At 50.6% G+C, this 25,506-nt stretch overlaps 1 protein-coding gene across 4 annotated transcripts; it reads right to left on the reverse strand.

Annotated features, from left to right (window-relative positions):
- Positions 1-7,199: 7,199 nt before the first annotated feature.
- Positions 7,200-14,292, reverse strand: BMP4 (bone morphogenetic protein 4). Of its 4 annotated transcripts, none has more exons than XM_005605167.3 (4): positions 14,119-14,292; positions 10,761-10,885; positions 9,295-9,674; positions 7,200-8,344 (listed from the first exon to the last, which is right to left on the reverse strand). In XM_005605167.3, the coding sequence occupies exons 3-4, from the start codon at positions 9,665-9,667 to the stop codon at positions 7,488-7,490; spliced, it is 1,230 nt and encodes a 409-aa protein (XP_005605224.1). In that variant the 5' UTR covers positions 9,668-9,674; positions 10,761-10,885; positions 14,119-14,292; the 3' UTR covers positions 7,200-7,487. The 4 variants fall into 4 exon arrangements, with proteins under 4 accessions (XP_005605224.1, NP_001157442.1, XP_005605225.1 ...); NM_001163970.1 differs by having other exon boundaries at positions 13,909-14,198; XM_005605168.4 differs by lacking the exon at positions 14,119-14,292 and adding an exon at positions 11,816-11,927.
- Between the last annotated feature and the right edge of the window lie 11,214 nt (positions 14,293-25,506).

A 25,506-nucleotide genomic window follows, 5' to 3' on the forward strand; every position in this document is an offset into this window, starting at 1 on the left:
AAAATTCTGGGTATTTCTATTCATTATGGATGTACAACCTGAATGCATTTTCTTCGTGAACTATTCTAGGGAAAATAGAAGCCCCTTCCTGACTATCCCCTGCCGGGTCACAGTCCCCTCCCCAGAGCCATGCTTCTCTCAGAGAAGCCTATAAATGTTGTCAATGGGTGGACACTGCAGAAGAGACCACAGATCATTTTGTCTTGTTTGTCACTCTCTTCCTCCAACATTTCCTTAAATTTACTGTTCTTAAAGTCACCACGACTTGTCACACATCATTGATATTAGGGAGATGTGGCTAGATTTAGATTTGCCCAGAAATACTCAAAATGTAACAATCTCAACTCAAAATCACAGTTTGGCTTCTAGCAGCAAATCTTTCATATTTTCGTAATTGCCCTTTCTTATTGAGAGCTTATTAAAGGTCTGGTTTCTTCTCTCAGATCCCTGTGACTAATCTCCCAGTTTGGAAATAGTAGACACGTTAAAAGACGTACCAGCAGATCTCACGCTAATTAGAACCTCAGAGTGTTCAATCTCCTAGAATGCTGAAAAGTTCTCTTTATTTATGGTAGTGACTCTCTAAGGTGGAGTATATTTGGTTAAAATAAATTATGAGCTAGTTCTGGAGAATTGTTAAGTGACAACCAAATAAACAATAGCCTACACATAGCATAGGCCCTCAGAGACCATGATTTCAAAGCGTAGTTGAGTTTGGGTAGAGCAAGCAAGACAGCCAAGTGACAAACACAGTATCAAGACAAATTTGTATAATTCCCATGCAAAGTGTTGTCAATACAGAAAAAAAATCTCCTCCCTGATTTATTTGGCTTTTTTACTAAAAATAAAAGGCAAGGTCTGTAAAGAAGAGGAGGAGGTACGTTGGTGGAGTTTGTTTTCCTGGAGTTTCCACCTGCAAGTCCACACTAACGGGCCGAAATCAACAATACTGTCAGCAGCTGTCTGCTGAATCCTACAACTCTTCCATCTGGAAAAGCTGGCCAATCTCAAAATAGATATTGAGCAAAAGGGTCTGAAGTTTTGCAGTTTAGCGGAGGGGAAAGGTTGATCAGACCCTCTGATCACACTCCTGAGGCTCCTGGTTTAAAGGCGTGCCCCTCCTCCCACCAAAATGGATTGCTTCGATGTGCAAACAATGAGTCTGACCACAGAGAGGGTGAGGGCTCAGGATAGTAAGGAACTCACCTTTTGGAGGTAAATTAACTCTTTTAAGGTACTATTGAACAAATTCCTTCTCTGTGCTCTAAGAGTTCTCTTAGTTGCCTAAAATCTCAAAATCACCTGAGATTAGTTTGCTCCTCTGAGAGTCAGGCCTCCTAAAGAGCGAGTCCCATTGGAAAAACATCTTTTGTCTGCCCCGGGTGAGGCACACAAAAGAAGCATGGAAACCACTCAGCAACTCCACCTTTGTGTTTGACTCCAACCAACTGGAATCTGAAGGTTGCAAGTGTCAAGGTCGGTCCTGAGCCTAGTAACCTAACTGAACAGGTTTCAATTTGGTAATTACTCGATTTAGATAATTCTGCCTCCCTTCCCCATCACCCTCAGTTACTGAGAAACCAGTAGAAGAAACCAAGGCAGGAAAACAAGGGACGCACATGGGGCCCAGTAGGAAGTTTCCTCCAATGGCTTCTGAGCGTATGAAACAGACCTTTAGCACGTCTCTCCTGCTCTGAGTGACAACTGACTTTCTCCAGAGAAGGAACATATTCCCAAAATGACTAACTCAGGTGAATACAGGTCCTCCAGAATAAAATTATCTGAGTCCCAGAGGTCAGATAATCCACTTTTTAGGATACTTAAAGCATACAAGGAGCATTCCGTTTCATACTTTCAAGTTGAGCCTTAAGAAGTCAGTAAGAATCTTAATGACATTTGGGAGTGACACCCATAGATCTACTATAACAGCCAGGCTGCTTAAAACTACCTGAAGATAACTATTGAAGTATTATACCCAGCATACTTTCACAAAGGAGGGAAGATGACGCCCATTAATATATATAGATAAACCATACATTTGAGATTTAAAATATGTTAAGGTTATAGTATTTATCTGAAAATAAGAAAAACAGAACACAAAATAAAAGCTATATGGAAATAGGTAAATATATGGACAAAGACTGAAAAAGAACATAGAAAAACAAAGTTGTTTTAGGATGATGAGACTATAAGCAAATTTGCTTTCTCATAAAAGTTTTTAAAATATCATTTTAATAAAAGCTGGAAACAATAGAAGGAAGAAGGAGATAGTTGCATCTAAGCAACTGGAATGAGATATTTAATTGCACATTAAATACTTGAGTCTGAACTTTCTGGAGGGGAAGTTGTCGCTTTGGGTTATACAGATCCCGTGGACCAATTTAAGATTTATAAGTCAGTTCTCCAAAGATACACCTTTTTCTACTTTGGAATGCTGGGTGAATTCAAGGGGTATTGGGCATAGCCTTAACCATACTTATTTTCCTTGAAAAAGAGCACCTCATTATTTTTCATAATCATCAATAATAGACTAAGGTAAGCTGAATTGAATTAGAAATTCTCTCTTTCTCCCTCTCTCACAATGTGCATATCTTTGGCTTCTATTCCTGGGTCTTACCTCAATAACAAACTGCTTTGAAAACCAAATGATAAGGATCGAAAAATTAAATCAGCGTAAAGCTTCCATGAACACAGGTATACATTTTCTCAAGTGGATCCTGGGTAGCTATGCGGGGGATGGGCTCTGTTGCTGGGACCAGAGCTCCAGAGAAATAATTTCACGAGTAAACAGTAGGATCCAATGTCTTACACTCTCATTCCGTGTGCCTTGGATCCTTTAGAAAATTATCGGCTGGCCAGAGCTTCAGCTAAGAGAACTGGAAGAGAATCTCGCTAAAGTGATGGCAAATAGACTACGCAAAACTAGGACGTCCTTGCACTTGGGCCGGGGCTCAGGAACTCAGGGTGGGAGGCCTGGTCGCTGTTTTTGAATATTTGTTAGAAATCAAATTTTAAAAAGCCAAGGGAGATCAGTGAGGTCTTTTCCTCAGAAAAATGTGGCCAAGCTGACTGAAAGCTAGACTTCAGAAATTCTCATTAGTAACATAACTCAGCAAATTATTGTTCCATCTTGTCTTCTTTTCCTCAAATTTCACATTTTTGAAGTAAACATTTCTATAGTAATGAATCCTAGAGTATTATATTTTCTGAGTAGTTTGTTCTCAACAACATAGCATTTATATTTTCATTCGGAGTTTTTAGAGAATATTCGGAGAGAAAAAGCGGAGACATTTGGAACTTGCTTCAGTTAATACCTTAAGTAAAATGACTTATAGATGGTAACATCAAATGGCTTCCTCAGTGAGAAAATATTTTAATTTCTTTTTCTAGAATTGACTAAATGTGGCTCGCCTTTTTTATTTACTTTTCAAAGTTTCCAGTGGTGTTTTCTTTTTTTAATATTAGAGCAATCCAAAATTCTTCCTGAAACCAGCCGCTTTTCTTCACTGGTGGCCACTGCCGTTTTGAGCGGTTTCTTTATTCTGCTCTGTGTGTGGAAAGCATGGGGACGCGGGACCCTTGCAATCCCACCAGGGCCACATTTCTCACCACTCCGAGCTTGTCACCAGTTAAGTTTTCAGAGTTGTGTTAGCCTGTCTCAACCGGGACGCTGATGCCTCTGCATCGGTTCTAATGGGACAGCGCACTGTCACCCTCAACTCCTCGAGGGCGTACCAGCAACCTTCTGGTTCTCGGGGACTGCAAGGTCACCAACGTTGCTCTTGCTTTATTCTTCTCACTTTAAATAGAGACTGTGTGTGTATGTACCATTCGCTCCGTGTTGAAGCAAAAGTATAACTGACGACAGCTTGGAGACTTGGGCCTCAAGCTTTGTTCTCCTCCATTCACCTGAGGGGTCACCATTCGGAGCTCTGGCCTGTGGGTGGCGGCGAGGGTGCGGGCCCTGTGAGTCCCGGGCCAGAGGCCCAGAGGCGCTCAGCCGAAGCGCCGTCTAACACCCGGGCCTGGCTGCACGTTTCCGAAGGCGACCCGCCCGCTCCACGCCCGCACGCCGGCCTCGTCTCTTCTCCGGCCACCGCCGTCAGGTGCGGGCCGGGGAGCGCGTGGCAGCAGCGCAGCCCCGGGTTCTGCGCGGCCCCAGGAGGCCGAGCGGGCGGCTGGTGGACGGGTCCGTGCGTCCGACCCTCGGCCTGGGTCTGTTCCCTCCTCGTCCACGCCCCCATTCAGTCGCTCCAAGATGGGGACCCACTGTGACCCGGGTGCAAGGAGAGCCTCGCTCCCTAATTCCTGCTCTCCGCCCCCCCCACGGGAAACTCCTAAAGCTCTCGACCCCTTGTACGGCCCGCCCCCGGGTGAGCTTTCTCCCCAGACTGCTCAGCCGCTGGACCCCATCTCTCGCCAAATGCGCCGAGCACCCGCCCTTAGGATCGGCGCGCGTTGATCGGATCCGTCTTTGCAGGGCGTCTCCGGAGCGCCGGCTCCCCGAGGGCGGAGGAGCGAGGGGGGCGGTCAGCCCAGGGCGGGGGCGCTGAAGTCTCCCCTGTGGACCGGGAGGGGCCGGGGGAGCCGCCCGCGGTGCGCTCGGGCGCGGCCGCAGGTGCACCGTCCAGTCCCGACGGGGAGGACGCCCCCTGGTGCCCGCGGCCCGGGGCTGGAGCTCGGGCGCAGGCGGGCGGGGCCTGCGGGCCGGGCTGGACCGGCGTCCGAGGCCGGGATTCTTGGGGTCCGCCGCGCCGCGGCTCCCCTGCCCTCTCTCGGTGTAGGCTGCCCGGCGGCAAAGGGTGGAGGAATGAGGCCCGGGCAAGACGGAAAACAAAGTCAGCAGGTCACCTGGCAGGTTCTGAGCGAATTATGCAACGAAAGCCGGGAATGTGTGATGCGTTTCGGGCCCATCCCCCACTTTTTTCCTTAAGCTCCTAGGAAGCCAGTTCGTTTACGGGTTGGGCAGGGATCGATGGAGCAGCCTCTGATGTGGTTACGACTTCGCTGGACGCCTCAAGAGCGATTCTCCCTCCCCTCCTTTAAGTCATGAGAACATTACTCTGGGAAAAAGAGATGTGAAGGGGAGGAAATGGCAGGCTGGATCCAAACGCAAGGTGGAGAACCACCCCACAACACTCACAGGGCACTGGGTCGAGCATCAATCCAAAATATAAAATACTGAAACCTAAATTAAATGATTTCCACACACACTCAATTCCTTATCTTCCTGGGCCTCGGGACTCTGCCCTCAAACAGAATTTAAAGAGTTAAAGCTGGTCATAGCTCGTTGTTTTTCATGCTAACGTTTGTGGCATTAAGACTATTTTGTTAACTAGGTATATGCAATTCACAGAATTTCACGGCAAATTCCCCAGACCAAATATTTGGCTGAACAAATAAACAACATTATCCATTCCTGAAAATAAGCCAGTAGGAGGAGGAGGCGGTTGGGGGAAGGGTAGTTGCTAGAAAGTGACCTGAGCGGGCAGCCACTGGGCTCAGGACTCCCCCTCGGACAATTTGTCCAAGTGCTGGATATCTGCGAGTTCCTTTTCAATGACAAGGACATTTCAGAAAGTTGCTGGAAATCGGGCAAAACAAAGCCAGGACGCCTGAGGGGAACCTCAGGGGTTCTCCTAAATGATGTATTCAACCTCCATACCATTAATCAAAGGGCCTGCGACCTGGGGGGGCTGGAGGAGGGGGGTTGTCCCTCTTTGCAGAGGGTTTTGGAGGAACCCTGGAGTCTCGCTGCCTTTGCCTGGGGCTCTGATCGCCTCTCTCCACCTGTGCTCTCCAGGGAGCTGGGGCGTTGGCAGCCACTCCACTTCTATTTTTATTGGTTTCCACTAAGCTGCTCCTTTTGGAGGATTGTAGGACTTCAGTAATTAAAAACAAAACTGTGAACCCACCCCACACCCAAGAGCACATGGAAGAGTGTGTGTACATGAATGCAGGGGGTGCGCACACCACCACCACTCATGTCTAGTGCACTCCTGTCAGCCCACCTCACACAGACTATACAAAGACACTGCTTTTGCCCCAAGCCCATCCAAGCCTATGCAGAAAAAAATGCACATAGAAGAAATGAGCAGGCTAAAATTCCAGGGCGTCATTTAGTTGCATGTGGCAAATAAGGAAAAACAAAGGTCTCTCCTCTGGTCCTCTTTGCCCCTATATCCGTGTCATTCCAAAAAGCCATTTCTCTGCCTTGCTGGCAGCCCTAACTCAGAGAGGCTGCTCAAGCATATTAGCGTTTTCCTTTTTCAGTTTGGGCAAAAACTAAGCTTTCTCCTTGAAGAAACTCTGGCTCAGAACATCACCTCCACCAAGTACATCACTTTCTGCCCAGCTCCAGAGAAGTGGGGTGCAGCACAGAGAGGCAAGGAGAGTTGGCATTTGACTCGAGACATTCTACATAGTGGAAGACTTTTCTAGTGCCTGCTTAGAAATTCTGACCCTTCAGTATCTGATCCCCTTGCCACCCCCCACCTAGCCCAGTCTGTTGGAATGTTGAACTTGATGAAGGCTTTCATGTGGGGAATAGGAGACAAGGCAAAAGAGTCAAGCAAAACTGGAGAATTCCACCAGAGTCTATTAAAATAGTGGTCACCAAACTTTGAAGGCACATTAAGTTTTACTGGAAAAAACCCACTTCTAAAACAAAAACAAGAAAAAAACTCCTGTTGAAAGAAAACACTCACGTACACATATGTTAATATGTGAGTGTGCAAATTAGGTTGGGTTTGAAAATGTAACCTTGGTGTCTATAATAATGGAAATGTGGTGCAGAGGTGGGAATCATTTCCCTAGAGTTGAGATTCTGCTCTGTCACAGTCAGCTGAGACAAACCTCTAACAGGTGAACGAAAACAGAAGATGTACAAGGAGCCCCAACCTGAGTCTTTAATCTGTCCTACTTCTTTCACCCCACTGTTTCTCCAAGGCATGCGCCATCCAGATGGGGGAGGGCCCTGCATCCTCGTTAACACTAAATAGAAATGGAAAACACTTCATCCTGGCAATTATCATCTTTCTACCATCAGTTTACTTCCTGTGCCTCCAACTTAATCACCTCCAGTTACCACCCTCTGACTTCTGTCCTGCCCCCAGCCCCACCTCAACAGGAAAAGAATCACGTTCCAAAGAGATGGGGCAGAAGGAATAGAGAAAAGATTAAAGAGAAAGAGAACATCATTTACCTTTAAAATAATGACTCATTTTATTTTTTCTTTTAATACGTAGTTATAAATATATTTTGTCAAAATATATGATCAATATGGTCAAAACATTTGCACGTAAAGTCATAAATAAGGTCAAGGTGAATGTTTAGGTTTTTTTTCCTTTTTTTTTTTTTTTTTAAGATAAAAGTCCAGCTGTAAGGAAGCAGTCTGTGTGTTGTGTGGGAGAGTGGCTGGGAGTGTGTGAGTGTGTGAGTGTGTGTGTGTGTGTGTGTGGGTGTGTGCCCCCAAGGCCTGCCTGTTCTCAGCGGCACCCGCATCCCTCTACTACCATCTCCTGATAATTTTTCAGCACTACCTTGTCATACTCATCCAGGTACAGCATGGAGATGGCGCTCAGTTCAGTGGGAACACAACAGGCTTTGGGGATACTGGAATTGACAGAGTTGACCAGGGTCTGCACAATGGCGTGGTTGGTCGAGTTGAGGTGGTCAGCTAGTGGAAAGGGGCAGTCCCCATGGCAGTAGAAGGCCTGGTAGCCCGGCGGGGCCACAATCCAGTCGTTCCAGCCCACGTCGCTGAAGTCCACGTAAAGCGAGTGGCGCCGACAGTTCTTAGTCTTCTTCCGGGCCCGCTGTGGGTGATGCTTGGGGCTACGCTTGGCCCTCCGGCGTCGGGTCAAGGCATGTCCCCGGCCATCATGGCCAAAGGTGACCAGGAGGGGCCGGAGCTGGGCCCAATCCCCACTCCCTTGAGGTAACGCTCGGCTAATCCTGACATGCTGGCCCTGGTGGGTCCGTGTCTGATGGAGGGGAGTCACCTCGATGGCCAGCCCGTAGTTTGGCTGCTTCTCCCGGGTCCAGCGGAGGACCGCAGGGCTCACGTCAAAGGTTTCCCACCGCGTCACACTGTGGTGGACCAGCCTCGTGTCCAGGAGTCGTGTGATGAGCCGCCCAGGCACCACTTCTGCCGGGGGCTTCATAACCTCATAAACGTTTATTCGATGAAAGCCCTGCTCCCAGTCAGGGCCCTGGTCCACCTGCTCCCGGAAGAGTCGAAGCTCCGCGGACGAGATCACCTCGTTCTCGGGGATGCTGCTGAGGTTAAAGAGGAAACGAAAAGCAGAGTTTTCGCTGGTCCCTGGGATGCTCTCCAGATGTTCTGGCCACAGTTGGGGAGGAAAAGAAAAAAAAAACACATGAACTTTTTTGAGAGATTGAAAAGTCAAGAACTAGCTCAGAGTTGGGTGATAAGTGGTGAATTCTGCTTATATATGGTAGAAGCTTTTCTGGGGACATAAGCATACCTTTAATTTGAAGGAGCAGATACATGGGGCAGCTAGCTAACCAGAGAGACTCAGCTAGCCTTCCACAGGCACCAAAGACAGCATCTCCCAGTCTCCTTTGTATGTCTAATAATTTCCATGTGGTCAACTCCTTACTCCACTACCATCAGACTCCCTTTAAAGCCCTCTTGGCTTTGTGTACAGTTTTCTTTACAAGTGGTTGTAAAGAAAGAGAAGGGCCAACAGAGCAAAGGCAGGAGGAACACGCACACAGCCACCCTTGCCTCGTCTTCCACTTGTGAGTGTGTTGCTGACATTTCCCCAGCGATCTTGGAAACACAGAGCGTGCCTTGTTGATCATGTTACAGAGGGGAAAATAAATTCCAACACAGTAATGATGCTGGTGGATTAATAACTCAGATTTACTTTGGAAAAGAAACATCCGTTAGGAAACATTCAGATCAGATTACAAGGCCCCTATTGAATAGACCTGACAAACACACAGCTGTAATATTAAATTCAGTAGGTGCTTTGAAAAAAACAGACAGAAAACCTGGCAGAAAAGGCTTTGATATAGCAAAAACACACTGCTGGGGCTAGCCCACGTCTGAGTGGTGTCACTCCCCTTCCGCCGAACCCCTCCCCTCCGTCTCCAAAAAATAAATTCAGCCACAGCTCTGGAAGTTCTTGGAGGTAGGCAGCCTGGTTCCCCAGCCTCCTGGATGTGCGGCTTTGATGTAACCTGACCTCGCTCCCCCAGGGCTTCCACCGCCCCACAGCCGGCCCTGCTGGCCCTCCCCCGCCCAGACTCGGGCCAGGGACTGACCTTCGTGGTGGAAACTCCTCACGGTGTTGGCCCGACTGGCGGGGCGCTCGGGGTACTCCAGGCCGACGCTGTGGATCTGCTCTTCCTCCTCCTCCTCCCCAGACTGCAGCCGGTAGAGATCCCGCATGTAATCAGGGACGACGGCGTTCTTGCTAGGCTGCGGGCGGCGGCGCAGCCCGAACATCTGCAGAAGTGTCGCCTCGAAGTCCCGCAGGAGCTCATGGCTCTGCCCTGAGCGGCGTCCCCCCGCGTGGCCCTGAATCTCGGCGACTTTTTTCTTCCCCGTCTCAGGTATCAAACTAGCATGGCTCGCGCCTCCTAGCAGGACTTGGCATAATAAAACGACCATCAGCATTCGGTTACCAGGAATCATGGTGTCTCTGGGGAGGGGGAGGAGGTAGAAGGTTAAAAAATAAATAAACACCAATAACTAGAGAGAAACAGAGATGTCTCTGCATATGCATACAGGGCCGGAGATGGGGGGTCAAGATGTAAAACAGGTCAGAAGGATCGTTTGTACCTTCTCCCTCACACACCCCCACCGCCACCAGCTGCAGCCATGCACGGCCTGAAAGTAGGAATTGCCCTGTAATTACTTGGTCTAACTTGTTTACAGTCAAATAACCCCAAATCAGATAGCCTCCATCCTGTTAATCTTTTTTTGTCCCAACTGCTATCTGAGCCATGATCTCAGCTTGGCTTCTTCAAGGATAAACAGTTAACATTGAGGGGGTAAAAAAAAAAAAAAAAAAAAAGTGGGGGAGGGGGAATTAAAATGCCATCGCTCTCCACTTCAGACCTTCAGCCTCTCCCCCTCTTCCTCCACCCAACCCCCTTCTTCCTCTGCCCTCCGAGCCCAACTTCCACAACTTCCAGCTGGTTCAGGGCAGGAGGGAGGGAAAGGAGGGCAGGGGGAAGGCACTGGGCGGCCGGGTCCAGAGGCCAAGTCAGAGAACATGGGATGGCAGCTGACCGAGCGGCTTGACAGTTTATTTTACTGCGGGCCGATGCGTTTGAAATGCCCAGCAAAAAGCATCTGATGGCGCCCGCTCGCTCACGCCCAAGGAAGGGGGGGATGTTTCCGGTAGCAACCTCTGTGAGTTTTGACAAGCAGCTGGGAACGCGCCACGGGGGCACTGGGGTCTCCCCAGTCAACTTAGGGCGGGGGGTGCGTAGCCCATAAGGTACAACCCCGGGCTGCAGGCCTTTCATCTCTTTACCCCCTCTCGCTCCCCTTTCTTGCAAGGCACCCGACCCGAGAGCGCGAGCGGGAGCAAGCAGCACTTTAAACAGAACCGGTACGCTCAGAGCTCCAGGCTGCCCCGCCGAGAAGAAAGCGACAGCGCTGCCAGAAAGCGGAGTGTGGACTTTGGAAGGAAGGTCCTATGGGAGGGACACAAGGCGAGCAGGGGTGGAGAGGGCAGAGCGAATTCCCGGGAGGGGGCAAGGAAGAGATGTCTACTCACTGACAGAAAACAAGGCATATAATAACAGTCCATGATTCTTGACAGCCAATCTTGAACAAACTTGCTGGAAAGGCTCAGAGGAGCTGCGGCAGTGCGTTGCTCTGGATGGCACTACGGAATGGCTCCTAAAATGAATATTTGAATATAATGAGACTCTGGCGCAGACTGGCTCTGTTTTTCTTCCAGCCCCTCCGGGTCACGTGCACGCAGAGGCCCCGCCCCGCGCACGGAGGAGCCGCCCTCCCCGCGGCCGCCGGCGAAAGGGCCCGCGCGCCCTGCCCCCGCGCCCCGCCCCCCGGAGAGGCCGCCTCCGCGCCCGCCGCCGAGCCTCCCGCGGCCCCGAGCAGCTCGGGGCGGCGCTCGGCCGAGCCTTCGGCTGGTCCCCGGGCGCCGCGCGCGGGGGACGCGGCCCGCGCCTCTGCCTGGGCATTCGGTGCGTCCGGCCGGGCCCTCGAGCCAGCAGCCTGAGGCCGGAGCGTGTGGGGCGCGCTGGAGGGGCTGCGCCTTCCAGCGTGAACCCGCTCCAGCGGGGCCGCGGGGAGGGGCGGCGGAGCCTCGGCCGCTCACAGCCTCCCCACCGAGGGGCGCTTAAAAAGGACAGCGCTGCGGGACACAGCCGCGCGCACCCCGCCGCTTCCTCCCCCGGGTCTCCGCCAGGGCTCCCAGCGACAGCCAGTCCCCTGGCGAACGCTCAGATGCACCAGGCAGCCGCTTCAGCTCCCAGCCAAGAGCTGGGGACCCTGACACGCGCGGGGCCAGACGGGGAGGTGATCAGCCAGGGATCGGTGTGGGAAAGTGAGGAGGGAGCGGCCGCCAGCCTCTTTTCTCCGACTCCATTACGGGGAGAAGCTCCGCGCCGCGTCCCGCCGGGTAAAGCAAATCCCCAAAGCGAGCGGCCGGCGGGGCCATTGGCGGCGGAGGGGCGGACGCCGGCGCTCACGGCTCCGGCCGGCTCGAAAGGAGGCGTCGCCGCGGAGAGGGCGCTTCACATGTTTCGGGTCTTAATGTCCCCGAGCTTTTACAACTCCCGACCCGGCGCAGAAAGGAAATCCCACCACGTTCCCAGGGGTCGAGAAAACCGTGAACAGCTTTCGGCCTGCGCTGGACCTCGGCGTCTCCGTCTCTCTCTCTCCAGCTTCTCTGATTTTTTAACCTCCCAGTCCTCCCCCCGCCACTTCCTTCCCCCCCTTCCTCCTTTGCACCAGCTGCAGAGTCGCAGCAAATATTTCCTCAAGAATTTCGCCAGCCCACAGCTCAAGGAATTACTAGGATGTCCTAACTCTAACCGAAGATGCTGCGCGCGTGGGTCGCTCAGCACGAGGGCCTTTTCGAAAACCTGCGCTGCGACCCTGCGTCAGCCCAGGCCCGCCCCGGGGTCCCGAGTCCCACGACTCCCGCTCGAAAGCCCACTGCGCCCGCCTCCCTTTCCTGAGGCTGTTCCCGGTTCCCGCCTTGGGTCTCTTCGGAGATTGAGAGCTCAGGTCTCCCGCCTCACTCCCCCCGACAAACTTGGTTGTCTTCTTGGGGGCACTCGAGGGACGTCTTTGAGGAAGAGGAAAGAATCAAGCGCGCAGCCCTCCCGCCGCGACTGTCCGGCGTCGCCCGACTCCACGGCCGGGCTGGGAGCCCGCGGGCGTCCCTGCACGACCGTCCGCGCCTGGCCCGAGCCGCGCCACTTGTGGAGCGGCTGTAGGTTTTCCCCCTCCCGCGCCACCGCTGGGGCTGACTGCGAAAGGGTTGGGGAGAGCAGAGTTTTTTTGAGACGCCTGGAACCCTAAAAAAGCCCCATGGATGGAGCTCCAGAAATGGGAAAAGCAGATGGAGAAGGGTCGGTCCCCGCGCCGAAGGGACGGTGGAAGGGGCGGGCGCCCGGGATCCGGGACCAGCCTCTGCTCCCAGGAATCTCCCCGGACGGCGGCGGGAGCGCGCGCCGCGCTGAAACCCAGGAGCTGGGGAGAGCCGGGTGTATTTCAGTTTCGGATTCGGAAGGATTCATCGCTAATCACGTTTTTCTCCCCATTTTTTTTTTAAGTTAAAAAAGATAAAAGCTGAAAAGAACTTTCATCTCCAGAAGTTTTTCTTGGGGGACGGGGATGCAACTCGTGGCGACTGTCCTTTACTTCCCTGCCCGAGTCTTCTCCCAACGCCGACATTTGTTCAGAGGTAGCCTCAGTTTACCAAGTCTATGTCTTTTGGGGTTTTAACGGCTCACAACATCTTCAGCCCACAAACCGCGACTCTCACCAACCTCCCACCTAAGCGGTGCCCAAGAGACCTGCGAGGTCGCGGGCCCAGCTCCCACGGGGAGGGGCCTGCAGCGACCCGGGAATCCCAGGACCCTGTCCCGTTGGCTCCGGGCCGGGAGGGCCAGTAAGAGCCGCGCGTCCGCCGTGCTCCTCGCCACCAACTCCCCATAGGACACGACACTGCAGGAAAACGCTCCCTGGAGTGCCTGGCACCATGGCCATCGTCCCTACAGACCCCACAGCGTGAAATGATAGAGGAGAGGCTCCTTGGATGCTGCAAGTCTACGAAAATAGCTCGTGGAAGAGGCGTGTGTGCGGCGGCAGTTCGCTAGCTCTCCCGGGGACGCCTGCCGGCTGGGGACCGGGTCTGGTGACGTCCCCCTCTACGCAGCCCCTCCGGCGGCGCACACGCTCCGGAGGCAGCTGACCTGCGCTCCCCACCGCAGAACCAGCCCGCGTTAGTGGTTTTCTCTCCACCTCGCCGCCCTCAGCTCCCTTTCGCTCTCCGGACCTCAGAGCCAACACTCTCATTTCTCTCCCGGCCCTTCCTGTCCCGGGATGGCAAAGGCCAGTCCACCAGCAGCGTGTAAGGCTCAGGACCCCGCAGTCTTCCCCAAGGACCCCCAACTAAAGGCTTCTCTTCTCTCCTCTCCTGCCCCGAACCGACCAAAGGGGTATATCGCCCGGGCTGCCGGACGGAGAAAGTGGCCTGGGTACAGGCAGTGGCAGATATGGAAGTGCCTTTCAGCGCCAGCATCCCTACCTCTAGCACCACCGTTGGAAAAAAAAAAAAAAATAGGCCACCTTGTGCTACAGCCACAGCCTGAGACCCCTGCTTCTCCACCCGAGGATGCGCCACGGACCCCTCTGCCCGGCGCCCCTCGCCACCTCGCCTTGCTCACCATAGGTCCCTGCAGTAGCGGGCTCGCCAGCAGCTGCTCCCGGGGACCTCTGCACGGCTGCAGTGAACCTGGGCGAGGGCCGAGGACTGGGGCGCTGCAGGCTCAAGACGGCGCGGACGCGAATCCCATCAGGGAAAGAAGCGAGATACTCAGCTCGGAGCAGCGGCGGCGTCTCAGGCCCCCGTCCCTCGGCTCCGATGCCAAACTCACCTAGCTTCCGGACCGGGCTCCGCTCTCCGTCCCTCCCTCCCTCCTCCTCTGCCCTCTTGCATCTTCTCCTTCCTCCTCTTTCCCTCTCTCTCTTTCTTTCTTTCCTTCCTCCTCCTCTTCCCCAGCAGCCCCTCCTTTCTTCCCTCCTCCCTAGCTCGCCTCCCTTTCTGGGATGGGAGCCCCGCCCACATCCTCCCATCCAGCCGCCGGGCCTCGCCTCGCAGGCCTGGGTCCCGGAAGCCCCAGCAGCGCCGGAGTCCGCAGCTGCCGCAGGGGCTGGGCCGCCGCTGCCTTCGGCTGGGGAGGCAGCCGGGGCTCACCTGGGGACCGCGTGCAGAGGTACCAGAGAGCATGCACCGACTAGTCCCCGTATCTTCCAAAAGTACCCATGGGAGTCTGGGCTTCCCTGAGTTTAGAGTAACTGCTACCCAAACTGATGATTAAAACACTGAGTAATCATCATTTACTCCGAGTAATTAGAGATAATGAAACACCTCTAAAATCAGGTTATGGAGAAAGGAGCTGTTGGATTGGTTTAAAGGGTGGCCTTCCATAAACTGTTAAAGGATTTCCAAACGTTGTGAAACAGGCTGTGCGCAGAGCTATGTGTCCAAAAGAGGTACTTCTTCCGCTATTAAAAGGTGACTTCCCTTCCAAAACACCTTTTTTTTTTTTTTGAGGAAGATTAGCCCTGAGCTAACATCCACCACCAACCCTCCTCTTTTTGCTGAGGAAGACTGGCCCTGAGCTAACATCCCTACCCATCTTCCTCTACTTTATACGTGGGACGCCTGCTACAGCAGGGCTTGATGAGCGGTGGTTGGTCCTCGCCTGGGGTTGCACCAGCGAACTGGGCATCAAAGTGGAGCACAGGAACCCAGCCGCTGGGACACCAGCAGCCCCCAAAACATTTTATTTAATGCTGCTTTTGGAAAGCCTTGGCAACGACCATCAGAAGGCCTCAATAAACAGTCTATTTCCCGCCCCCCAGGCCTAACCCTTTTCAGGACAGAGGTGGCTTGGAGACAGGCTAGGGCCATATTTTTACAGTTAGAAAAGACTTCCTAACTCAGAAGCCCTCTTAAGAACTGCCAGGGCAGTCACATCTGTTGTTGCTCTTGTTGATTTTTGCTGTTGTTTGTTTGTGGTGCACCTCCGAATCCTCAACCTCAGCAAACTGACCTTCTGAGGAGGTAACCACAGAAGCAACAACTTTTGGGCCACTGGAAGACAAGAAAAGCTATCCTTTGTTCTGGGTTGTTTTTTTTGTTGGTGGGGAAGCTTGGCCCTGAACTAACATCTGCACCAGCCTTCCTCTGCCTTGTACATGGGACACTGCCACAGCATGGTCCAGTGAGCAGTGTGTGTCCGCCAGGATCCGAACCTGCAAACCCCGGAGGCGCTGGAGAAGTGACTCACTTGACCTCAACCACCGTGCCACTGGGCTGGCCTCCCTTTGGTCTGTTTTTAACGTAAGAAGGGGGATAAGGAGTTGGCCCTTGTCTACAAGCCAGTGCTAGTAACCCTATTAGCAGGGAGGTGGCATATGTGGCTTTGACGCCTTCCCACAGAGGAGCCAGTTTCAGAGTGCCTCTGACAGAGCAGCGAGGGAGACAGCGGCTCCTCTCTGCTTTACAAACACAGAAGGGGAAGGAGGCCAGGTTAAAGGGACTGGCCCAGAGCCCCATGTCAATCCCATCCTCTGCTCTGGAGCCCAGAGCTAAGGCTGCTGCCATGGGCTGAGGGTCACAGGCCAGAGCCGGGGCAGCCAGGGGCCGGCTGGAGGAGGGAGCACTTCCTGTCCTGGCTCTCTTTCCCTGGCGGACATTACACTTCACTGCCTCAGCAAGGCATTTAGGTCTTGACCGAAACAGATAGTGGTCGAGGGTAGCTCGTTTATAAAAACTTTACGTTTACACACCTTCAGTATTTGGAAAACAGGAACTACTTCCTGTGTGGCAGGCAGACGACCAAGGGGGGACGCGCATGAGATTAGAGAAGCCACTGTGGCAGGCCAGGCCTCCTGCGGTCTTGGTCTTTCCACCAGGCCCGTGAGGGCTCTGAGCCCCAGAGTGAACCAGACAACGAAAGCAGCTGTGTGGCTCTGGCACATCCTGTCACTCCTGTGGCCTTCGTCCGGTGCTCTCAGCTGCAGAATGAAAGGGTTAGGCCCCCTTTCAGTTTGAAAATGATTTAATTTTTTAAATGGAATTTTATCTTCTTTCATTGTAAGTCACTCCTGGGCCCACTTCCTCTAAGAGCCTCTCGTTAAACAGGGCAGGGCAATGCCACCCCCTGAAAGGATGACTGACAGGATGCCCCCAACTTCCAGCGCAATCAAAAGGACATGAACTATTAATAATAACAGCGCAAAATTAAAACTCCGTTAGATAGTTACATGATGTCCATCGGGGGCAGTCAGCGTGGGTTAAATGGTCGCCGAGCCCCTAAATCAATCACTATTGTTTTAGTCATTAACAAAATGTGTTCCTCAATATTTAAACTCAAAATCAACTGATACGTTGTGCTTAAAAGCAGGGCTTTATTTTATTTTATTTTAAGGCACCGGATAACAGTGTTTTTCCTTTCTTAAACACAAATGTTTTTGGATGGCAGATATTATCTCTCTTTTTTTTTATTGGCACCTGAGCCAACATCTGTTGCCAATCTTCGTTTTTTTTCTTTTCTTCTTCTTCTTCTCCCCAAAGCCCCCCAGTACACAGTTGTATACTCTAGTTGTGAGTGCCTCTGGTTGTGCTATGTGGGACGCCACCTCAGCATGACCCGATGAGCAGGGCCATGTCCGTGCCCAGGATCTGAACCAGCAGAACCCCGGGCCACCGGAGCAAAGCGCGTGAACTTAACCACTTGGCCATGGGTCCGGCCCCAGATATTATCTCATTAAGGGCCAGATAATAAAGTGACCCACAGCCCACCCATGAGTCTATGAAACTCACAGTCCAGGAGTGTCTGGTTAAGCCACCCGACATGCCTTGTTTACACCCTGAGATGAACCTTTAGATGTGTGGTGAGAGGACTCAGCTTCAGTGCTTTTGGGAAAGCTTTATTGCTAGCCCACATTTTAGATGGGTACAAACCATCTATTATCGACTCCCTCTACTCGCTCCTCTTTTCCTTTTCTTTCTTCTCTCTCATGACCAAGAACAACTCTCTTCGCTGGTGACAGAGCAAAATCAGTCACAGCCCAGTGATCAGAGCCGGTGAGAGGAATCAGTCCAGTCTTTTCCCCATTTCAAGCTTACTTATGAATCTTGGTGTTTTCATAGAATGTAACACAGATGGACCAAATGAAACTGTACCCTTGACAGTTCTGCTGTCACAAGAGCCACTATTGCTCCTCTGGGGTGCTGCTGAAGGAAGGGCCTTCGATTGTTGGCTTTTCCTGGAGAGCATCAAGAAACAATAGCGGAAAGCAAGCCCTTGGGACAGCCATTCTCAGGGTGTGTTCTGAGGACAGTCGGCTCCAGAACAAGGCTGGAGGGCTGACATGGTGCAGACCTCCTGGCCTTGCCTGCCTGAGATCTGGACCCAGAAATCTATATTTTTCCCAAGGTTCCCTCTCGATTCTGAGCATGCTAAAGCTTGAGAACTACTATTTTAAAAGTTATTTCACGTATATTTTCATGACTGATAGATACCACTAAAAGGCTGACACCTAGACATTATTGAACAGGCAAGGAAAATATTGGCTTGTGCTTCATAAACTGTTAAATATGGTAATTACGGTCTTACTATGCTTAGAACACACCAAATAGGTCTTTGCAAGTGAGAAGGTTTCTAATCCTACAGAGGGAGGAGCTCTTGCTTCTGGGTCTTCAGTGAACCATCACATCAGGTCTTTAAAAGGTCTTCTTTGCCAAATAAGTGCCTGTCGAAGCTGTGGAGGGGTACTTGGAAGGAATTTCCAGCATCATTGCTGACTTTAGAGAAGCAGTAAGATAGTTAAGTTGAAACAAAAATTACAACGGATTTCCAAAACTGGCCAAAGCCATTCATTTTTCTCTTATTAATATTTACCATTTGTTACATATTTACTGTCTGGCCCTTACAACAACCCTCATAAAATCCGTGTTCTACAGATGAGAATCTGAAATTTAGAGAGGTCGCTCTAAAGTCGCTCAGTCACATAGCTAGTAGGTGGCAGACCCAAAATTCAGACCAGGTCAGTTTGTGTCCACCTCCACATGCCAGTGAGCTGGGCCTGCAGAGGGATGGAGCCCATGGCCACGGCTTCTGACTAAACAAGGCCCGCCCTGGAGACTTTCCCAAGGCCGAGGCACCAACTGCTGCTCCATCCTTGTGGCGTGCTGCTACAGAGGATTTGGGGGTATTTTCCCAGTTCTTAGAAGACAGAACAACATCAGGACCCAGAAGCTTATCTCCTCCTGATCTGATCACATAGCCCCCCTTAGGGTGACAATGTATGTGACTTTCCTGGGAAAAGGCTGTGATCTTGAGAAAGAAGCTGCTTGCCTCTGGTGGGCCCTGTTTTCTTCATTGTGAAATTCAAGCACTGACCAGTTTCCTCACAGATCTTTCTTAGGCCCCAAGACCAAGAAGCAATAGATCCAGTAGTTAAAATCATCATCAAATGCCTTAACTTCCAGAGTGTTAGTTTCCTCATTCATAATCTGAGAATAGCAATCTCTGTCTCATAATGTTCTTATAAGCAGTAAATGAGTTAATGTAATAAAATGGCAGGCTGATAAGTGCTCAATACGTATTAGCTATTATTATTACTCTTTGCTAAGATAATGATTCATGAACAAAGTAAGTGAGGAGCCACTCTGGTATTGAGTTTTATTTACAATTAGTGATAAACTTTTTAAAAGCAAGGGTTCTGTCTCACGTTGACTTTGTAACCGTTGGTGCTGCACACATCTCAGGTGCTGATGGAACAGAGCCCTTGTACGTGCATCAGCACATGCTGAGTTAGCTTTCCTCAAGATTTGTCTATATAGAGCTGACCCGTGGACACGTCTCTGCCAAGGTCACTAATAACTATCAAAGTGGACAGTCATCAACTACTGAGAGCAAGGAAATAGTTGACACCTCGGAAGCATTTTCCAGCTCTGATTTTTCTGATCTCTAACACCTCTGACTTTTAACAATTTTCCTCCATGCTTCTTGCTAAAATGTAAACCCGTTTCTTTTACCCTGGTCTGGAGAAGACATTTAAACCTGCTTGCAAAGTGTACCTTCTCCAAACATTTGAGACTGTTGTCAATCTTTGATATGCCTCACTAAAAGCAAAATAATCCTGGATTCTATTTTCTCATGAATAAATTAAAATAAAGTGCAGTACTACTTCAGTTCCCTATGCCTCAAATGGTTTGTTGTCTTGCTACTTTCTGGAATACAGTTCTTTTTTCTTTTCTTTTCTTTTCTATTTTTTTTTTGAGGAAGATGAGCCCTGAGCTAACATCCACTGCCAATCCTCCTCTTTTTTTTTCCCCTGAGGAAGACTGGCTCTGAGCTGACATCCGTGCCCATCTTCCTCTACTTTATATGTGGGATGCCTGCCACAGCATGGCTTGACAGGTGGTGCATAAGTCCGCACCTGGGATCCAAACTGGCAAACCCCAGGCTGCCAAAGCAGAACATGCGAATATAACTGCTGTGCCACCAGGCCAGCCCCCGGTTCTTTTTTCTTAATCCTTCAAAATAGACCACTGAAAGTGGACAGAGGGTCAGGCCTGGTGGCCTGATGGTTAAGTTTGGTGTGCTCCACTTCAGCGCCTGGGTTGGGTTCCTGGGCATGGACCTACACCACTTGTCTGTCAGTGGCCATGCTGTGGTGGCTCACATACAAAAAGAGGAAGATTGGCAACAGATATGAGCTTAGGGCAAATCTTCCCTCGCAAAAAAAAGAAGAAAGAAAGGAAGGAAGGAAGGAAAGGAGGAAGGGAGGAAGAGAGAAAATGGACAGAGTTCTAATCAAGGCCTCCGACAGTTCAAATGGATTAAAAGGCTGCTTTTACATCTTGACATTTTAACATGTTAATGGGAGATGGGGCATGGATATTGAAACTCCTCCCTTTCTAAGGAGGGGTTATCACAAAGAGCATGGGTTGGCGCAGAGCGGAGGATATTTGGCTTCTCCCTGTTTCAGGCTTCCTCTCCTAACAAAGGGTCAACTGCATCCACCTGAGTCTACAGCAGGGATGCTGTTTGGAAATAAATCATTATAGAATGTATCAAGAAGGTTAAAAACTTGGAATGTCTTTGTTCTCAGCACACACATCCTTCTCATTCTCTCTCTTTCTCTCCCTGTTGTGTGAACAGTATGACCTGGATAAAAAATGCAGTGTCACTACGGGATGAGTTTTGGAAACAGGAGCTGAGTCCTGCGTGGCCAGCGGGCTGTGTCAAATGAGTTGTGCTTTCCCAACTAGATGTCAACGGGGCGATACCATCTAACCTTCTCCCCTCAATTCATGCTAACAGCGTTCTAGTTTTTTTGCAAGGAAAGCTTTGTCCAAAGGGGTGTGTGATCTAAGTTTTTATTATATAAATAAAACTTGGATGTTTTTACAAATAGCCTAAATATTTTATGGTCCTTGAGGGGTGGAAAGAGTCTTTTTCATCAATGTTCACTTCAGAAATAAATGTATTTTGGGGCCAGCCCAGGGGCACAGTGGTTAAGTTCGCACACTCTGCTTGACAGCTGGGGTTGGCAGTTCAGATCTGGGCGTGGACCCACACACTGCTCATCAGCCAGGCTGTGGCTGCATCCCACATACAAAATAGAGGAAGACTGGAACAGATGTTGGCTCAGGGACAATCTTCCTCACCAAAAAGAAAGAGGTATATTATTTGTAACCCCCTCAGGGATTATGTATAGCTGTAATAAACACAAAAAAGCTTGTTGATGTTCACTTTGTGAAAATTTGCCAAGTTGTATACACGAGATTCGTGCACTTTTCTATTAGTGTTATATTTTAATAGAAGTTTACCAAAATATGCACTTGAAGTGATTTTTTAAAGTTATTTTCTTTGACCATCATTTGAAGCCCACCAGCAAGAGACAGTGTCCCCCTAGTCACCTCAGGTAACCAAGGGCTTGAGCAAGGCAAGCAAGAAGCACAGACTGTAGTCTCCTGGTGGTCACAGTGCAGAAGGAAGAAGCGACCTCTGGCTTCAGGGAATCCACTATAGGGCCTCGCAAAGAAGAGCAGTTGCACCAACCCAGGCCTGGCCTCTGGGGAGCAGAGCAGCCGAAGGTGGAGGGCCAGATGTCTGGCCCGCCTGCACTGTCCTCCAGCCAGGGGAGGACCGGATGGCGAAGCCAGAGGAGAAACTCCGGGAGGCATCTGAGCTTTATGCTGAGCTCCCCTTACTCAGTTCTGGCTGTAGGCTCGGTCTGGGCATTGCAAAGCCACAGTCTCTGGGGAAAGAAGGCCAGGACACCAGATAGTATTTATTAGGACAGACATGCACTACCCCCAAAAGAGAAGTAATGGCTTCCGATAAGGAAATAGGCTGCATCCCCGATTCTGGGAGCCCTGGGCCTGAGGGGTGGCTGGGGGCAGGTTGGTCATAGAGAAAATGGGACTCCGAAAGCGCGCCTCTCTGGATGCCTCGCCAAAGCCCAGTCCCAGCTCAGATGCCTAGAGACAGGTCTCAAGAGCACGTGGCCGGGGTGTGGTCCGTTGGGGCCTCGCGTCCCCAGGACTAGGCTCAGAGATCAGCAAACTCAAATTCAAGGAGTTAAGAGAAATGAAGACGGGATGTTGAGAGGCTGAGCTGCGAGTAAACAAAGCATGGGGGGAGAGCCGGCAGGAAAGGGGCCAGGCTGCGTGTGCAGAGCAGCGAGGACCCTCCCCGCCTGCCCTGCCTGCAGGGCGCTGGGACGGAGCGGCGGGACCCGGACCCTCCGAACCACGCTTGCCCTTCGTGACTGCAGACGCGCAGCAGGCCGGGGACACGAGCCTCGCCAGCCCGTGTCCCCCATTCCTCGCCAACCGGCAAGTGGGGACCTGTTCCAGCTCCTCATCCCCTTGCCCTCTCTGGTCACACGGGGGGTTGGGCCTCCCCAGGGTCCCCTAAAGAAACGTGCGTCCCTGAGGCCCGAGGGCCAAGGGAGGAGGCTCGGGAGGCTGCGGCGCCCTGCCCTCGGGCACTCCTGGCGCGTCCCGGCGGCGACGCCCTAGCAGGCGGCCCAGGGTATCTGCAGGGTGGGCGGAGGTCACCGGCCTCCCGGCACAGCCTGGCCAGCGCGTTTCACGCGGCCGCGCTGCCTCCACCGCGCCGCCCGCCGGCCTCTGGCTCTCGTTATTTTTAGCTTGGCGGCTGCACCTTCCTGCCTGCGAGGGCTCGCCCCGCTCTCAGACTCGTTTTGCAGGATTTGTGCCCAGGTAGCTAATCTGACCCACACTTGAATAAACAGCGAGCACCCGGACAACCCAGGCAAGCCACCCGCACAGAATTCCCATCCAGCCGCCCAAGACGCTCCTGAGACTGCGAGAATTCCCACCTCTTTTTTTTTTTTTTTTTTTTTTGGAAACTCTACACCATTCCTGGAAAAGAAGGGAGGAAGTAAAGAAGGAAGGGAGGGAGGAAAAGGAAGGGGAAAGGGGGAGGAGCGAGGGGAGGAAGGAGGGAGGGAGGAAGGAAGGAGGGAGAGAGGGAGAGAGGGAGAGAGGAAGGGAGGGAGGCGGGGAAGGGAGGAAGGGAGGAAGGAAGAAAGGAGAGAGAGATGGGAGGTCCTAACGTGGTTCCTGGGAGAATTTTGCTTCTGCTCCCTGCAGCCCCACCCCCACCCCCACCACACATAGGCACATACACCTTAGATATGTTGGGGCACAGAGTACAAGAGTCTCAATTATACTTGCAGAAAATTAAATTTCCATAGTATTTGTTAAGCTTGTCCATCTAGCTTCCTACCCCCTCCACTACCAGTTTCATCTTAAAACAGGTTGTCCAGGCTGCAGAGCCTGGTTTTTCCCATCAGGTAAGTTAAAGCGTGCGCTTCCCCAGGTGTCTGGGCTCCTGGGACCTGCTGTTTCTACTTGCCAAGCCCAGCAGTGGCACCTGCCAGTTTATGCAGTTCTGAGGAGGTGAGATTTAAAAGGCCAGAAAGAGGAGGAGCAGGCACCTGGCATGTAGAAGGCCAGCAAGAGATGTGAGGTTGCTGGAAGGGGCTTCAGACAGTTTCTAGTGGGCTGGTGAATCATTACCAAACAACCTGGGGGGCCCTAAACCTCCCTCAAGCCAGTTAAAAAGGAAACATAAGAAAGAGACTCCTTTATTCAGTACAAAGAGATGGCAGGCTGGGTGTTGAAGCCTTTGCCTCAGAATTCTGATTTTCATTCCGAAAATCTTGTGTTCCTTCTTCACTCCCTCCACATTAAGGTGTCCACTACAGGGAACGGGCAGATACGTCTTCAGTTTGCACCAAAATGTTCTGTGCCACTTCTGCATCCGACTAGTTCTTTAGCTAGAACCTGAGGAGTTTGGATGGTCTGGTTTTATTTCTAAACTTTAGATAGAATCCAGAATAAAAAAGGGTGGGGGGAGAAACTGAGGGCTGAAAAACTAAAGGCCTTAGGGGAGTATAAAAGTGAGTGCTGGTTTCTTTGTTGCATTTCAATTAGATGTTAATCTCTTTAAATTCGAGATTCTTAAACCTACTCTATGGCCTCATTTAGGGTCTCTTGACGGATTTTAGGGGATCTATGAACTGCAAAATTTATGCAGACAATTTTGGGGGTAAGTGTGAAAGTGCACAGAGTGGGGCATAATTTTATCAAATTTTCAGAGATTTGGGACCCAGGAAAGGTTAAAAACCTCTAGCATCTGGTGCACGCGGTAAATCTTTCTCACTGGGATAAGGTTTCCAAGTTGCACACGCACAAACCTTGGTTAGTGGTCCATGGCTTTCACACCCAAGAGCAAAGTGTTCCTGACTCTTCGCTGAGACAACAGAAATGTCTCTCTGTTTAGAGCCAAAACACACAGGGGAAAGGACCCTGGCAGAAGCAGAAAGGACCCAGAACCCAGGCCCCTGCTCTGCCGCATATTAGCTGTACCCACCACCTAAGAATCTTGAGATTCTTAATTTATAAATCAGATGCTGGAGTATACGCGAAACGAATTTGCAAATCGCAAAACATGTGGCTAGTGGCATTTATGAAAATAAATGCTGATGGGTTGCCACATGCTAGTTATAATTAAACAACTACGGAAATAATTATAATTATGTGAATATTTGCATATTTTCTTCAGCCATATACTGAAAAGGAAAATGAACACAGTTTGGATTGCTGACCAATGTTAGGCATGTCCATGTTTCATTATCTCATTTAATCATTGAAACAACCTATGGCTTATATACATAGTTTATATACCTCCTCTTCCCCCCTTTTTGTTTACATTTGAAGAAAGAGAGGCAGAGAGGTTAAGTGAACGGCCCACAGCCACTCAGCTAACAAACACCAGATTTCACTTCCTGAGAAGGGCCCTGCTTTAAAGAGGGGATATTAGCAAAAGAGCAAGTTATGTTCATATTTAGGTAAATTTAATTCCTATGGCACTTGTGTATTCTGTGCAAAAGTAGAAGAGTTTGAAATAGAGCAGCCACGTTTGGGATGCTCAGTTTTCTCAACTTCATATACCCTTTTCTGGAAAATTGTCTTTAACCCATTCACTTGTTCCACAATTCAGGTTCACAAGCATCTTAACAGAAATTTATACACATAATTCCTTATTAGCGGCATCTATGTTTCAACTAATTAGGCAGCCTTAGAAGGGAAAGAACGCCTCTGCCCTCCACTCTGGCAACCCCTTCCATAACCCACTGTAGGAAGAACTATGATCCTTGGCCGCTAACAGATGGCAAAACTGAGATCCCCCACCCCAGTGGTTAAATATGTCACCCAAGGTGAGTTAGCAAAAACTTAGCTCTTTTTTTGTCTATACGACCAAGTCATGGAGCTGATGAAGACAAAACAGATTTATTTTGCTGTTTCCTGCATTTCAGGTACAGTAAAGGAATGACCACAAGCTCGGGGCCACTTTCTTTTAGATGCTTTCTCATGCCTTTAGCCTTGGTCTATGGGTTTGTTCAATAGATAGTCCTCCTGTTTTCTTTCTCTTTAGCGTAAAGTCCATAATACCAAACCCTACACTCCATAGTTTGGGGAAGCTCCAGAGAGCAGGCAGACATCTGTTCTTGATCTTTAATTATGTTGTAATTATGGCTTGAGAACCAGGATCACAGAAAATGAGTTGCTGGAGGGCAAAGCCCAAAAGCAAAAGCAAAAAAGTATGGGTCACAGTAGGCACTGTGCTCCAAAAAATTAGGAATGATGGTATGTTTCTGTACGGGACTCAGATTGCTGGGCTGGAATAATAGATGAAACCATC

This window comes from Equus caballus, chromosome 24 (assembly GCF_041296265.1).
Source record: "Equus caballus isolate H_3958 breed thoroughbred chromosome 24, TB-T2T, whole genome shotgun sequence".
Classification (NCBI taxonomy): Eukaryota; Metazoa; Chordata; class Mammalia; order Perissodactyla; family Equidae; genus Equus; species Equus caballus.

Bases quoted from the DNA above. Each gene is read 5' to 3' on its own strand.
- BMP4 (XM_023627706.2), bottom strand. From the start codon at position 14,180: ATGCAAGAGGGCAGAGGAGGAGGGAGGGAGGGACGGAGAGCGGAGCCC. The intron at 10,886-14,118 runs GTGAGTTTGGCA...TATTCATTTTAG, and splicing joins GAGCCCGGTCCGGAAGCTAG to GAGCCATTCCGTAGTGCCAT. The intron at 9,622-10,760 runs GTGAGTAGACAT...TATTATGCCAAG, and splicing joins ATATGCCTTGTTTTCTGTCA to TCCTGCTAGGAGGCGCGAGC.